General features: G+C 49.4%; 1 protein-coding gene across 3 annotated transcripts in view; it reads right to left on the bottom strand.

The window, feature by feature from the left end:
• Positions 1-1,238: 1,238 nt before the first annotated feature.
• ODF2L (outer dense fiber of sperm tails 2 like) overlaps positions 1,239-12,439 on the bottom strand; it is a 604,788-nt gene continuing 593,587 nt past the window's right edge. For 2 of the 3 annotated variants that reach the window (XM_085024219.1, XM_085024220.1), the window contains one exon: positions 3,212-4,388. In XM_085024219.1, coding sequence (XP_084880345.1) covers positions 4,374-4,388 — 15 coding nt within the window. In that variant the 3' untranslated portion in view covers positions 3,212-4,373. Of the gene's footprint in view, positions 2,821-3,211; positions 4,389-12,439 lie in introns of those variants that run through there. The other variant, XR_014844935.1, reaches the window with a different exon arrangement.

Genomic DNA, 12,439 nt, shown 5'->3' with positions numbered 1-12,439 from the left:
CCTCTCGTTAACCACCAACAGCCCAAACCCCTGCCGCGCAGACCTCAGGCCTCCCCGCCTCTTGCAGGAGCCGCAGGCTCGAGGACGTGGCTGTGGGAAGCCTCTGCCAGACCTTAGGAGTGAGGACACACGAGGGAGGCCAGCTCACAGACGGCCAAGTCACGCAGCTGTCCCCCGCGTCGTCTCAGGGCCTCAGCCCCTCTGCCTCTGGGCAGCTGTCCCGCCACCTGTCCCTGCTGCCTCCGTCCCCTCCACTCCGCCCCTGGCAGCCCCGGCATCCTGTCTTCGACCACAGGAGAGACTTGAAATCCTCCCGAGAGCCCCTGCAGGCTGGGGAACCTGTCTGGGTTCTGTCGCCGACTGGTGCTGGCCCTTAGTCTCCCGGAGCCCCGGGCTCCTCCCCATAAGTGAGGAGAATTACAGTGCAGACCCTCGAGGCTGTCACAGGGGTTCGAGGAGGTGACGTCAGAGAAGTCTCACCCAGCGGCGGGCACAGAGGTGCCAAAGGAGGCTGCCATGGCAACAGCCCTGCCGTCTAAGGACCTGCCGTGCCCAGACTGGGCTCCCAGGGCCCATGTTCGGTGACTTGGTGCCTGTGGTTTTTATTAACTGATACAGCAATTGATTATTCACTCACTGCGTTTTTCCAGAACTCCTACACGCCTGTGGCTTCAGCACCAAGCTGAGTGCCCGAGACCCAGCAGTGAAGCAGACAGGACGGGGCTCCCCTGAAGTTTACATCCAGAAGGGAAGACCCAGACCACAGACTGTCGTTCAAAGCGGTCACACTTGAATGCATTTAGTACTCAACTCTAAGTAAATGAACATGAACTATCCAGTGCCACGTGGAGCTGGAAGACAGTGGGTGACGGGATTGGGTGGCAGGCTCAACTACTTGCCTTGAGGTCAGAGCACGTGTCACTGACATGATGGCAGAAAGGGACCTGGAAGCCCTGAAGTCACCAGAGTCCCCCCACATGCTTCAATCAAAGCGAAGGCCAAATACACGTAAAAAGACGTGGGTGCCATTTCTTTACAAAGAGTTTGCGAACTGGACTTAACCGTGACTTCGCACGTCCACGGGGTCTTCTGGGTCCTTCAATTTAAACTGAATCCAACCCAGCTGGCATGAGACACTCCCCAGCGTTCCCACACTCTGAGGTCACTTAACCGTTGCTTCTGTCATAGGCATCATGCTGCATTTTAAGGAAACAATGACAAAAAGAGAGTCTCACGGATAAGACCGAGAACAAAGACAAGCCTTTTAATGGAACTGTACGCAGGGAGCTCTGGGCCAGAGGAAGAGGCTGCAGACGAGGGCCCAGGACGCCGAGGGGAGAGCGCGTGGGCCCGGTGGGGCCGTGAGCGCCGTCGTGAACGCGTGAGCTTGAGGCGTCTGCACGTCAGCCGGGTGTGGATGTGAACACGGGTCTGGGTGTGGAGAGGACCTCGAGCCCTTGCCGCCAGAGAAGCCGGCCTGGGCGCGGGCGGCAGGAACGTGCCTGGCGGCTGCCGTCTGGAGGTAGGTGCGGCCGCCCAGAGCACCGCGCGGACCCAGGAGGAAGCTGAGGACAGACACGGCCGCGTCGCACGGAGGAGGAAGGACCTTCGGAGGAGCGGGAGAAACCGGCCTGCGCTGCCACGGAAACCGAGACGGACCTCTAAGTTGAAGGGTCTGCCCACGGGGCCAACTGCTATGCGGGTACCGAGGAAGGAAGGCCTGGGCCAGCAGCCCCGCCAGGGCAGGCCCGGGGCAGAGGCCAGACCGGGCGACGGCGAGGAGGGGCGCTGAACGCCCAGCAAGGATGGAAGGGAACAAGAACGGGGGGCGTCTGGACCAAGGCGGGGGCCGGGCCCACGCTTCTGAGAGACGCGCTCGTGGAGTCCAGCAAGCGCGTGGATGTCACCTCCACCCACGACACGTCAGGGGTGAAACTGACACTTGTCTGAAATGGAAGGTCAGCCTGGCACCGAGTCTAGAGACCACGGCACAGCTGCCCTCGTCTCCCACAGAGGAACGGCTACAGGACCGAGCACCTCCACGTGCCTGGCACCACGCGGGTGCCTCTTGCAGAGCTGGTCTCTGCGGCTTGTCTGCCTCTGGGTACAAAGTCCAGGCACATTTTTAAAAAACGTCTTTGAAGTGAATGAAAAAGGCTGAAATCAGAAGCCAAACAACCATCAGAGTAACACTGTTCCATGAATGCGCTTTGATAAAAATCCTTTTCATGCAAAACGCAGTTGCATTTCTGGCCAGGCATTGGAGCTGCCACACCAGGCCTGCACTTCCCAGGGCCAAGCCAACAGCCTGCCCTTCGCGTGAAACCGCGCCAGTGTCGCCTTCATCCTGAAGGTGACTGTGAGCAGCTGCGGCGCCCTCTCTGGCGAAAAGACCTGTAACGGCAGAGGGTGAGCGTCACCCTGGGGCAGGGCGCGTGGCTCGGCTCACTGCGTTTCAGATCCTAAACACAAGACGCCTGCTGTACAAGCTCTGCTGTCCAGACCTGATTCCAATACCTACCACCCCTGCTGGTCTCACTTCCAACTGCTAAACGGAAGGGCACTGCGTGCCAGCCTACTTTTGTACACCGGTATTTCAGAGCCACTGCAAACACCGTGAAATTCTATTTATACTTCATAATCCCTATGCTGTGAGTGTGATTTACGTGGGGAGATTGTTTACTTTGCAAAAGGAGAGCTAAGGATTTTGCCTGATGACTTCGCGTCGTTGAGAAACATTTTTCCAACAGAGTCGGTAAATCCAGGGCACTTTTAACGCAGCCTGATGCGCCTCACATTTGTTCTTTCAACGTGGTTTAGCTGAAAACGAAACAAAATTCTTATCTGAGATGATATCTTTGATGTAAAGTCTTATTAATTCTATAAATGAAGGGGAAAAAAAAGCTAAACCCTCAATGACAGTCCATTAAACATTTAAGCCAAAGCACAACAGTCCCCCCCCCCCAAAAGTCACATTCTGTTTAGGGCCTGCACGGGCCAAGGTGGGGGAGAGCCTCATTTTACTTAACGTGTTCAAAGTCAGTCATCTCCACACACAGCGCTCCTATTAAAGATTCGCTGTCTATCACTCAATAGTGCTGCTTGATAGAATAATTCTTAGGGAATGATTTTTAGGAACGTGTTTTGCGAGAATAAAGGAATCTCATTTTACAAGAGACTATTTTTTAAATGCTCACTTTAACAGAATGGCTACGACAGTCTTTTCTTTCTTTATTTCCAAAGAATCTTCAGTAGGACCGAGGCATCAATCGGGTGGAAGGAAAGCAGATAAATGCGAAACAGATTTTCAAGGAAATCCAAGAAAGAATAGTTGAATCTCTACTTTTCAACTGGCTTGCATGAAATACTTCAGATTCACAGCATGGCTGAGGCCTGAAGTCACTGGCAGGTCTGCAGACCTCAGAGCCCATGAGGGTGAACCCAGCCTGCTCCAAAGAGGGGCCACCCAGGAACCCACTTTCCGGCAAACGAGACTTAGGAAAGAAGAGGCATCGTAAGCTGCAGTCTGACCACCAGTGGCACCTTCCTTTGCGTGGACGGCCTGAGGCTTTGGCATTTCTTTGCAAGCCACTAGATAACTGGCTGTAGCCATGCAGGTGACAGTCTTGAAAAGAACCTCAGGGCAGGTCCGTGCTATGCTCCCAGGCCTGGAAGACTTCTGGAAAGCCCTGGATCCCCAGAAACAGAGTCTCCACCCCGCTCAGTCGACGTTTCCCCCAGAGTGGAAGAGGCCACAGGACACCCACAGCCCTGTGGGCGCCGTGAGACCCGTCACCTCGTCCAACCCTCAGAGCAAGCTCGTCAAGAGTCGTCACCTCCCTTCTAGAGAAAAGGAGCCTCAGCCTCACAGACATTAAGCTGACCTGATCATACAACCACTTAAATGAGTGGCAGAGTCTCAACGTGACTAGTGGTTGGATCCTTGCAAAACACCAGGTGAGCCCCTAAGAACCCTTTACCTTGTTTGGTAGATATTTTTGTCATGGGCTTAAGCCACTTTCAAAAGGAACATACACTTGAATGGGACTGCTTATCAAACACACGAGAAGACGGGGACCTTGACACGTGCCTCAGGAGTCTGCTCTGCTCCTTACAGCAAAGCATCACCGAGCACCTCCAGGACGTGCTGGCAATTCCTGGGTCTGAGCCTCCCACTTTCCCAGATGTCTCAGGGTCCGATCAGGTTCAGCTCCCTCTCTGCGGACTCAAGGAAGAGCAAAAGGTCCACCAACAGAGAAGACGTGACCTTCCTGAAGCCTCAGACGGCGACCACAGAGGGAGCGGAAGCCAGGCCAGTGGTCACCTGCAGCTTCCCCAGGAGGAGCCCAGCTGCCCCTAACTGCTCACCGGTATCACCAGAAACAGCCCTGAAAGGAAAGAGCAGGGAAACACATGAGCACTACTGAACATAAGCCAGCAAAGCATGCGCAAGAGGCACAGGGCCACAGTGTTACTACGAGACTAAAGGAGGCCAGGGAAAGAGGACATGAGGAAGTGAAAAAGGTGTCATTCCTTACCGAGGTGCTATATTTTTGTGCCAAGCAACACTAGCACCAAGGAAACTCTTTTTGAACCCAAATACAATATTGAAAACAAAGATGACTTCAAAAATAAAATAATATATGTATATAACTGACAGATACACTCTTAGAAATATGCATATTACAAAGACTACATGTTCTTCCAGTTGTGGTATTTGATTGTGTGTTTGGCTACAAATAACCTTAATACATTATAGAAAGCAAATTTTCCAGGCCTTTTTGATTATAGACCAATAAAACTGGAAATCAACAATAAAAAAGGATAAAAATTTAACTACTGGAAATTAAAAAACACTCTAAACAAAGTAAAAGCACATTATTTAGAAAGTAACAAAAGACCATTTCATATTAAAATATAAGAGATATGCCTAAGTCTAAATTCAGGTGAAGTTATTTCATCAACATTTTTATTATCAAAAATAAAGACAAATTAAATGAGTTAACTTTAAATACTAGAAAAATACCAAAATAAGCCAATAGAAAGCAGAAGACACGAATGAAGATCAAAGATTAAAATAATGAAATAGTAAGAAAAAGAGAGAGAACATTCAAAACTTAAAAGACTCAGTAAATCTCATTAAAAAGACAAAACAGGGAGTTCCCTGGGGTCTACTGGTTAGGACTCTGCACTTTCAATGCTGCAAGCCAGGGTTGTTTCTCTGGTCTGGGAACTGAGACCCCACAGCAAGGCCAAAAAAAACCCCACATGAGATTAGCAATGTGAAAGATACCACAGACAGTAAATAAATTAAAAGAATATTATATGTGACTATACAAAAATCAATTTGAAAGTCTAGGAGAACTATACAATTTTCTATGAAAATAGAAGGTATCAAAGTTGTCCTAAGAAAAGGTAAAAAAACAAAACAAAAAAACCCTGAAGAGACCCATAATTACAAACTGCTAGACTGGAGAGAGAATGAAAAGTCTCCCATAAAGAAAAGAAGATACGCCACAGAAGCATGTACCAAGACCAGATAGTTCTGTAATTGGGTTCTATTTAATCTGTCAAAACAGGTGATATTTATGTTATTTGTGTTCTTCGGAGCCACAGAAAAAGCTGCCAACTCCCTGATTCATTTTAGGGAGTTAGCATAACTGTAATCTTAAAACCTGATAAAAACAGGACAAACCATAGGAACAATTATTGAGAAAGGAACTTAAACATATGAAAAGGATCAATGGGGACTCTATCTGCAACAAACAGGTAAGAAAACTACCCGGATGCGGCCACCTAACTGCGGCGGCGGCGCAGAGACCAGGGACAGGTGAGGGGAGCCGGCGGCCGCGTCAGGGCAGGAGATCCCGGCATCAGACCGGGAGACCGGCCCTGGACGAAACCAGAAGCCCTGCTTGGAGGAGCCGTTCAGAAGATTCGGTCTCACTAGGAAATTCACCTGCTCAGAGGCTCCGGACACCACCTTTATCTTGGCGGAAATGTACCGAAACCCGACTCCGGGCCAGGCGTTGGGCAAAGCGTTTTGCATCCTCGTCTCATTTCACCCACGACACCCCCAGTGAGGCAGGCACCGCTCGTCGCCCCCGCTCGTCGCCCCGACGTGAAGGTGAGCGAACCGACTTGCCAGTGTCCTACAGCAGGCACGTGGCACCGCCGGATGGGAACGGGACGCGGGTCCCATCCTGAGCCACCCGGGTCGCGCTCCTCCGCCCACCGCGCTGGCCACCTCAGCCCCTCACCGTCTGCGTACAGGCGACCTCTTTGGCCCGAACGCGGAACCGAGGTCACAGTCGTGGCAGCGACAAGAGCGGTTCTTATTAAAGTCTGGGCTCCCATCCGCTGAGGGATGAGTACACTCCAGGCCCTGCGCTGAGCATGCCGTCCGCCTCCTCTCATCCAATCCTAACGAGCCCGAGCCCGGGAGGTTGTTGTCACGCGTTCCCCATCCCACCAAGAATGACAGACGACGCACCCCAAAGCCACAGGGGCAGGATTTGAGAGCCGTGGTGGGGAAGGGCTGGTTCAGATGCGTGTTCCCAAAGAAGACGCTTGGTAGGCCACAACACGTTTTATCAGCCCATAGTACTTCCGGAGGGGGAGTTCCCGCCGTAGCCCAGCGGTTAAGACCCGACTAGGATCCATGAGGACTCAGGTTCCATCCCTGGCCTCACTCAGTGGGTTAAGGATCCCGCATTGCTGTGGCTGTGGTGTAAGCCGGCAGCTGTAGCTCCTTCTGGACTCCTAGCCTGGGAACCTGCATGTGCCGCGGATGTGGCCCTAAAAAGACAAAAAGAAAAAAAAGAAAAAAAATTTTCCTAATGAGAATGAAAAAAAGAAAAACCTCAATTTCTAAGATTATATGTTTACATATAGCTTTACTTCCATTAAAAGATCATCAAGCAGGCTAAAAGAAACTGCTGAAAAGTCACGGTGGCATATCCTTAAAAATACTTCCCGTGTAGCTAGGAGAGCGGCAGGAATCAATCCTAAAGAAAGCTCTGCTTAGAAAAGACAGGCATCCATCTCATCTGATCTCATCCGTCATATGCTCACATAGTTGCAGTACCTTTGGGTAAAAGCAGAAGCTACTAACACGGAAGATGATGACCACACGTTAACTGCTCAGTACTCCACGCATGTAATTTCCTGTTTTCCATGGGTTGGCTCAACGTAAGAAATCCCTAAACCAACAGTACTTGGTCCGAGGCAATGGCAGTGTATCTCAACTGCAGTGGGTTTGTTTTGCTTTTTTTTTTGATAAATTTTGGGGAAAAAAAGCACAAAGGTTTTAACTCCACTCCACCAAAGGAAGAAATACAACACTTTAAGAATTATTGACTGAGACGGCTTAGTGATATTTTAGTAGAGTCTGAATGACAAAATCTATCCTTACGACTTTAAATGGAGGATAATCTATAAAAATATGGACTCGCTATGCTATACACCTGAAACTAATATAATACTGTAAATAACCTATACTTCAATTTTTAAAAATAATTTAAAAAATAAAACCTGTCAATATGGAGAGCTGTAAAAGGCATTTTTATTTCAAGAGGGAGAGTTTGCATGGTCATATATATTAAATGTCTTGAGGATGCTGCCGTCAGAGTCACTGTGGAGAGTCCTCAAATGACACGCACTGAACGTTTGGGCTGGAGTGTCACAATGGCTTCTCCTTGCAAGTGGTTCAACAGCAGCACCAAACGGGAAGGATATGGTCAAATATTTAAAAGCAGTGGAGTTCCCGTCGTGGCGCAGTGGTTAACGAATCCGACTAGGAACCATGAGGTGGCGGGTTCGATCCCTGGCCTCGCTCAGTGGGTTAAGGATCTGGCGTTGCCGTGAGCTGTGGTGTAGGCGGCAGACGCGGCTCAGATCCCGCGTTGCTGTGGCTGTGGCTGTGGTGTAGGCCAGTGGCTACAGCTCCGACTTGAACCCTAGCCTGGGAACCTCCATATGCCGTGGGAGCAGCCCAAGAAATGGCAAAGACACAAAATAAAATAAAATAAAAGTGGTGACTCTGTGGTACCAATGTTTCAACTTTTCTCAAGGATTGCAGTTTTTCAAAATAAAAATTTAAGAGATTACAGGAAATTATCTGCCCTTGTCTCTTCTTTCTTAGTGGCTGACACACATTATAATGTTTACCTCCTGGACTGTACGGCCTAGTGCCAGGTGCCAGGAAGACAGACACTGTCACAGTAGAACTGATGGCCCAACCAGGAGAACTCAGACAGATGCACTTTCTCTCAAGCTGCCTTTCGAAAGTCCTCGGGAAACCCCAGAACCTTGGTCTATCATGTGACTTGGAGGGACACTCGGAACACGAGCGGGGCGGCATGATTCCGGTGACACGTGTACTCCTGTCTTTCATCCTTGCTCTCACCGTCCTCCCCGCCCCGAGCGGGGCGAGCAGCGGTCCCACTGCAAGCGGGCGGGGCTCTCCTGACCCCACTGACTGTGGGCCGGGAGTCTGGGCGCAGGGGAAAAGCCCCAGAGCCTCGCGTGGGCGGGCAATCTGCCATCTGCAAAGGAGACTGAAGGAAGTTCCCAGGGGACTCTGGCAACCTCGGCTCCCGACACTTGTTTCTGGCTGCGCTCTGTGGGCCGACAGAGCTGCCTTCCCCCCGAAACCTTGCCAGCCGCTGAGCATCTTGGCCCCCCAGACCCAAGAAACAAGAATACGTATTTTAACAAGCTCCCTCGGTGACTCAAACACACGTTCAAGTTTGAGCGCAACAGTGAGGGCTGGGCTCCAGCAGGAAGGGGCTGATCCGAAACTTGGGTAAATTTTACATCCTTCCCTACAGCCAGACCACGACGAAAATCGTTTTGTCCTCAGGTCAGTCTTGAACTTACAGATGTCCCACTCTTTCAACCAGAAAATACAGCTTATAGGACAAAGGTCTTTCCTAGTTTGTCCCAGTGGCTGCAGCGCGGAGCCCCGTGTGCCACGGAGCCGAGGGCACCACAAATGCTGTCATCTCGCCAACAGGAATAACAGTGCTTTGAAATTAGGACCCGGGTTTCATCCATGGGCTATAAATTCACGGCAGAACATAGTACACACCTTCCTTGAAAGTCCAAGAACCGCTAGTAAAGAGAAGGCCACTACCGGCAGCCTGGGACACGCAGCAAACGCAACACACAGCAGCTGACACCATCCCCACCCCAGCTCTGAGCACCTAATTGATTCTTGTAGCCAAGTACACTGATGAGGACTGTGGATTTGTACTGTTTCATCTGTATCTCTGTTTACAGTTTTAGGGTGCACACTGAAACTGAACTTCAAAGGAAAAAAAACTTCCTGAAGCTGTAATTAGGAAGCTGTAATTACGTAAGAAACTATAATTCTTGGATACTTTGAAAAGCAAAGAATTGTTTCTATTTTTTCAACTTTGTAAAAATTACTTATTTTCTCTTTGGTGATAAAACTCTAGGGAAGTAGCTGTCCAGGCTGTAACTCTATGTAAGAATTTGTTCCTTTGCCTTCTTTTATTTGCCTGTAAGTGCACAGCTCCAGAATGTAAAAGTGTGGCTTCCCGAAGCTGCGAAGTTTACAATGTGTGTATTTATACAAACATTGCAATGCTCTTTTATGCCCTGCTGTGTTTTTAAATTGTTTTAAATGTTTTATTTAAAAATTGTTTTATTATTATTTCGCTTAATACTTTCATTATGAATTAAAATTCTTTGCAATATTCAAAAAAGAAGGATCTTCTAAAGCTATTCTCTAGAAAAAAAGGCAATGAAAGGTGAGATAAATTATAGAAGGCATTTACTCACTGCCAACAAGTGATCTTCTTCCAGCACCGATGTCTCCTCAATTCAACTAATATTGGAGGTATGCCTATGAGGAAAAGCCTTCCAGGGGTGGTTATGGATGTGATAACGATATTTTGTTTGCTTTGCTTCTTTGGCTGTGTTCACGGTACCGTGTTCTAAAGCTTTTTCCCAACAGCAAATCTGACACATCCCTAATGAAATAACTTATTATTCCCAGCTTGAGTGCTTCTGGAAAGAACAAGAATTTCGCCAACCAACCAAGGGCTGATCCATAGTTTATCTTTGTTAAAAATATAAAGAATGCTTGTCAGTTACTGAAGGCTTAATATATGGTAGGCATTGCGCTATTTTCATGCTTTGTTTCTTTCAACTCTCAAACCGCCCTATGATACGTATAGTATATATCATCAACGCCATTTTTGGGAGGAGGAAGCTGAAGCTCAGAGCTTAGTTTACTTGCTCTAAATCAGCCAACAGAGACCAGCTGATTTTGTCTGAAGTGTCTCACAGTTATCAAGGGTCAGAAAGGATCTTCCCAATAGCATCTCTTGACCTGAGGAAATTCCATGAAACATCCCAGGGCAGAAGCCTGGTCTACGGGGATCCTGTGCTTTTGGCTCATCCTCGTGCTGCCCAGAAGGGACACCACGTTGACAGAATCATCTCCACAGACGGTGCCTGGCACACAGCTCCTTACAAGGCCAAAGACTTCCGAGGAAGCAACCAGCATCCTGCTCAGCGGGCTCCCCTCCAAATTCCCTGAACTTCTGAGAAAAGGGTGAGGTACCGTCTAAGGGGCAGAAATTAATTATTTATTAGGATAAGTCTTGTAACCCACAACAATAAAAACAACAATCCTGCCTCGTGTCCAGTTCTACCTCGACGATATTGTGGGTTTGGTTCCAGCCCCCCACAATAAAGCAGGCCGCGGGAATGTCCTGGTTTCCCAGTGCATGTAAAAACTGTGTTTACACCATCCTGTAGTCTCTCTTAAGTGCAAAATACCATTACATGTTTAAAAACATGTACATACCGGAGTTCCCATTGTGGCTCGGTAGTAACGAACCCGACTAGTATCCATGACGATGCGGGTTCAATCCCTGCACGTTGCTGTCGAGCTGCAGAACAGGCTGCCGACGCAGCTCGGATCTGGCGTTGCTGTGCCGGGGGAGTAGGCCAGCAGGTGCAGCTCCAATTCGACCCCTGGCATGGGTACTTCCATATGCTACAGGTGTGGCCCTAAAAAGACAAAAGACAAAAACAAAACACATACATACCTTAATTTTAAAAAGTGTTTTCTTGCTAAAGAGGTTGAACAATCATCTGAGGCTTTAGTGAGTCACAGTCTTTTTGCTGGTGGAGGGTCCTGCCTGCACATTGATGCTGCTGATGGATCAGGGCGGGGGCTGCTGAAGGCTGGGCTGGCTGTGGCAATTTCTTAAAATAAGACCACGACGAAGGCTACCAAATGCATTAACTCTTCCTGTCATGCACGATTTCTCTGTAGCACGCAATGCTGATTGCGTTTTCCCCACATTAGAACTTCTTTCAAAGTCGGACTCAGCCTCTCAAGCCCCATGCTGCTTAGCTCAGTTTATGGAGTAGTCTAAGTCCGTTGTTGTCATTTCAACATCTTCACAGCATCTTCACCAGAGCTGATTCCATCTCAAGAAACCACTTCCTTTGCTCATTCATAAAAGGCAGCTCCTCATCTGCTAAGGCTTTATCACGAGATGGCAGCAGTTCAGTCACGTTTGCAGGCTTCTATTTCTGGTTCTCTTGCTATTTGCTCCACACCTGCAGCTGCTTCCTCCACTGACGTCTTGAACCCTTCAAAGTCATCCAGGACGATCTGGATCTGTTTCTTCCAAACTCCCACTAAAGTGGATATTTTAACCTCTTCCATGAGTCACACCTGCTCTGACGGCAGCTAGAGGGGCGATCCTCTCCCAGATATTTTCAGACGACTTTGCCCAGGTCACCACGGGAATCACTACCTATGGCAGCCAAAGCCTTGGGAGACGTGTTTCTTTCATAAGAAGACTCCGTGGTGTCAGCAGCAGGAAGACAACGTGAATCTCGCGTCCGTGTCCGTCGGAGCGCGTGAGGGACCAGGTGCAACATCAACACACAGTCAAATCTTGAATCTTTTTTCCGGAGCAGTAGGTCTCAACAGTGGACTTAAATTAGCCAGTAAACCACGTTGTCATCACAGCGCTGCTGTGCCGGCTTTGCTGTTTGCAGAGCAAGCACAGGCAGAGCAGATTTAGCCCAATTCTTAAGGGCCCTAGGATTCGGGGAACGGGGCTTAAGCACCTGCTTCCACTGAAAATCATGCGGCATTAGCCCTACCCCTACCGAGAGAGTCCGCCCGCAGCTTGAAGCCCTGCGGTCGGGTGGTGACAGCTCCTCTCCAGCTACGTGTCTCCGATGGCTTCATGCACAGGGAGGACCTGCTGTTTCGTGCAGCGCCCCCAACAGCTTTGCTGTAGCTTCTACACCAGCACGTGCTGCTTCGCCTTGAACTTCACGCAATGGAGAGGGCGACCTGGGCCTGGGCAGGCAGCCTCTGCTGGCTCCCGACTTTCCTCTGAAGCTCCCAGGCCTGTCTCAGCCTTCGCCGAGCGGGCGA

The sequence above is a fragment of the Sus scrofa genome, chromosome 4 (assembly GCF_054392235.1).
Source record: "Sus scrofa isolate SSC_HxYL_T2T_F1_AM1 chromosome 4, Sscrofa_HxYL_maternal_Yorkshire_Landrace_v2.0, whole genome shotgun sequence".
Taxonomy (NCBI): Eukaryota; Metazoa; Chordata; class Mammalia; order Artiodactyla; family Suidae; genus Sus; species Sus scrofa.
The sequence above is the reverse complement of the archived record's forward strand: the minus strand, read 5'-3'. Positions and strand labels throughout refer to the sequence as shown.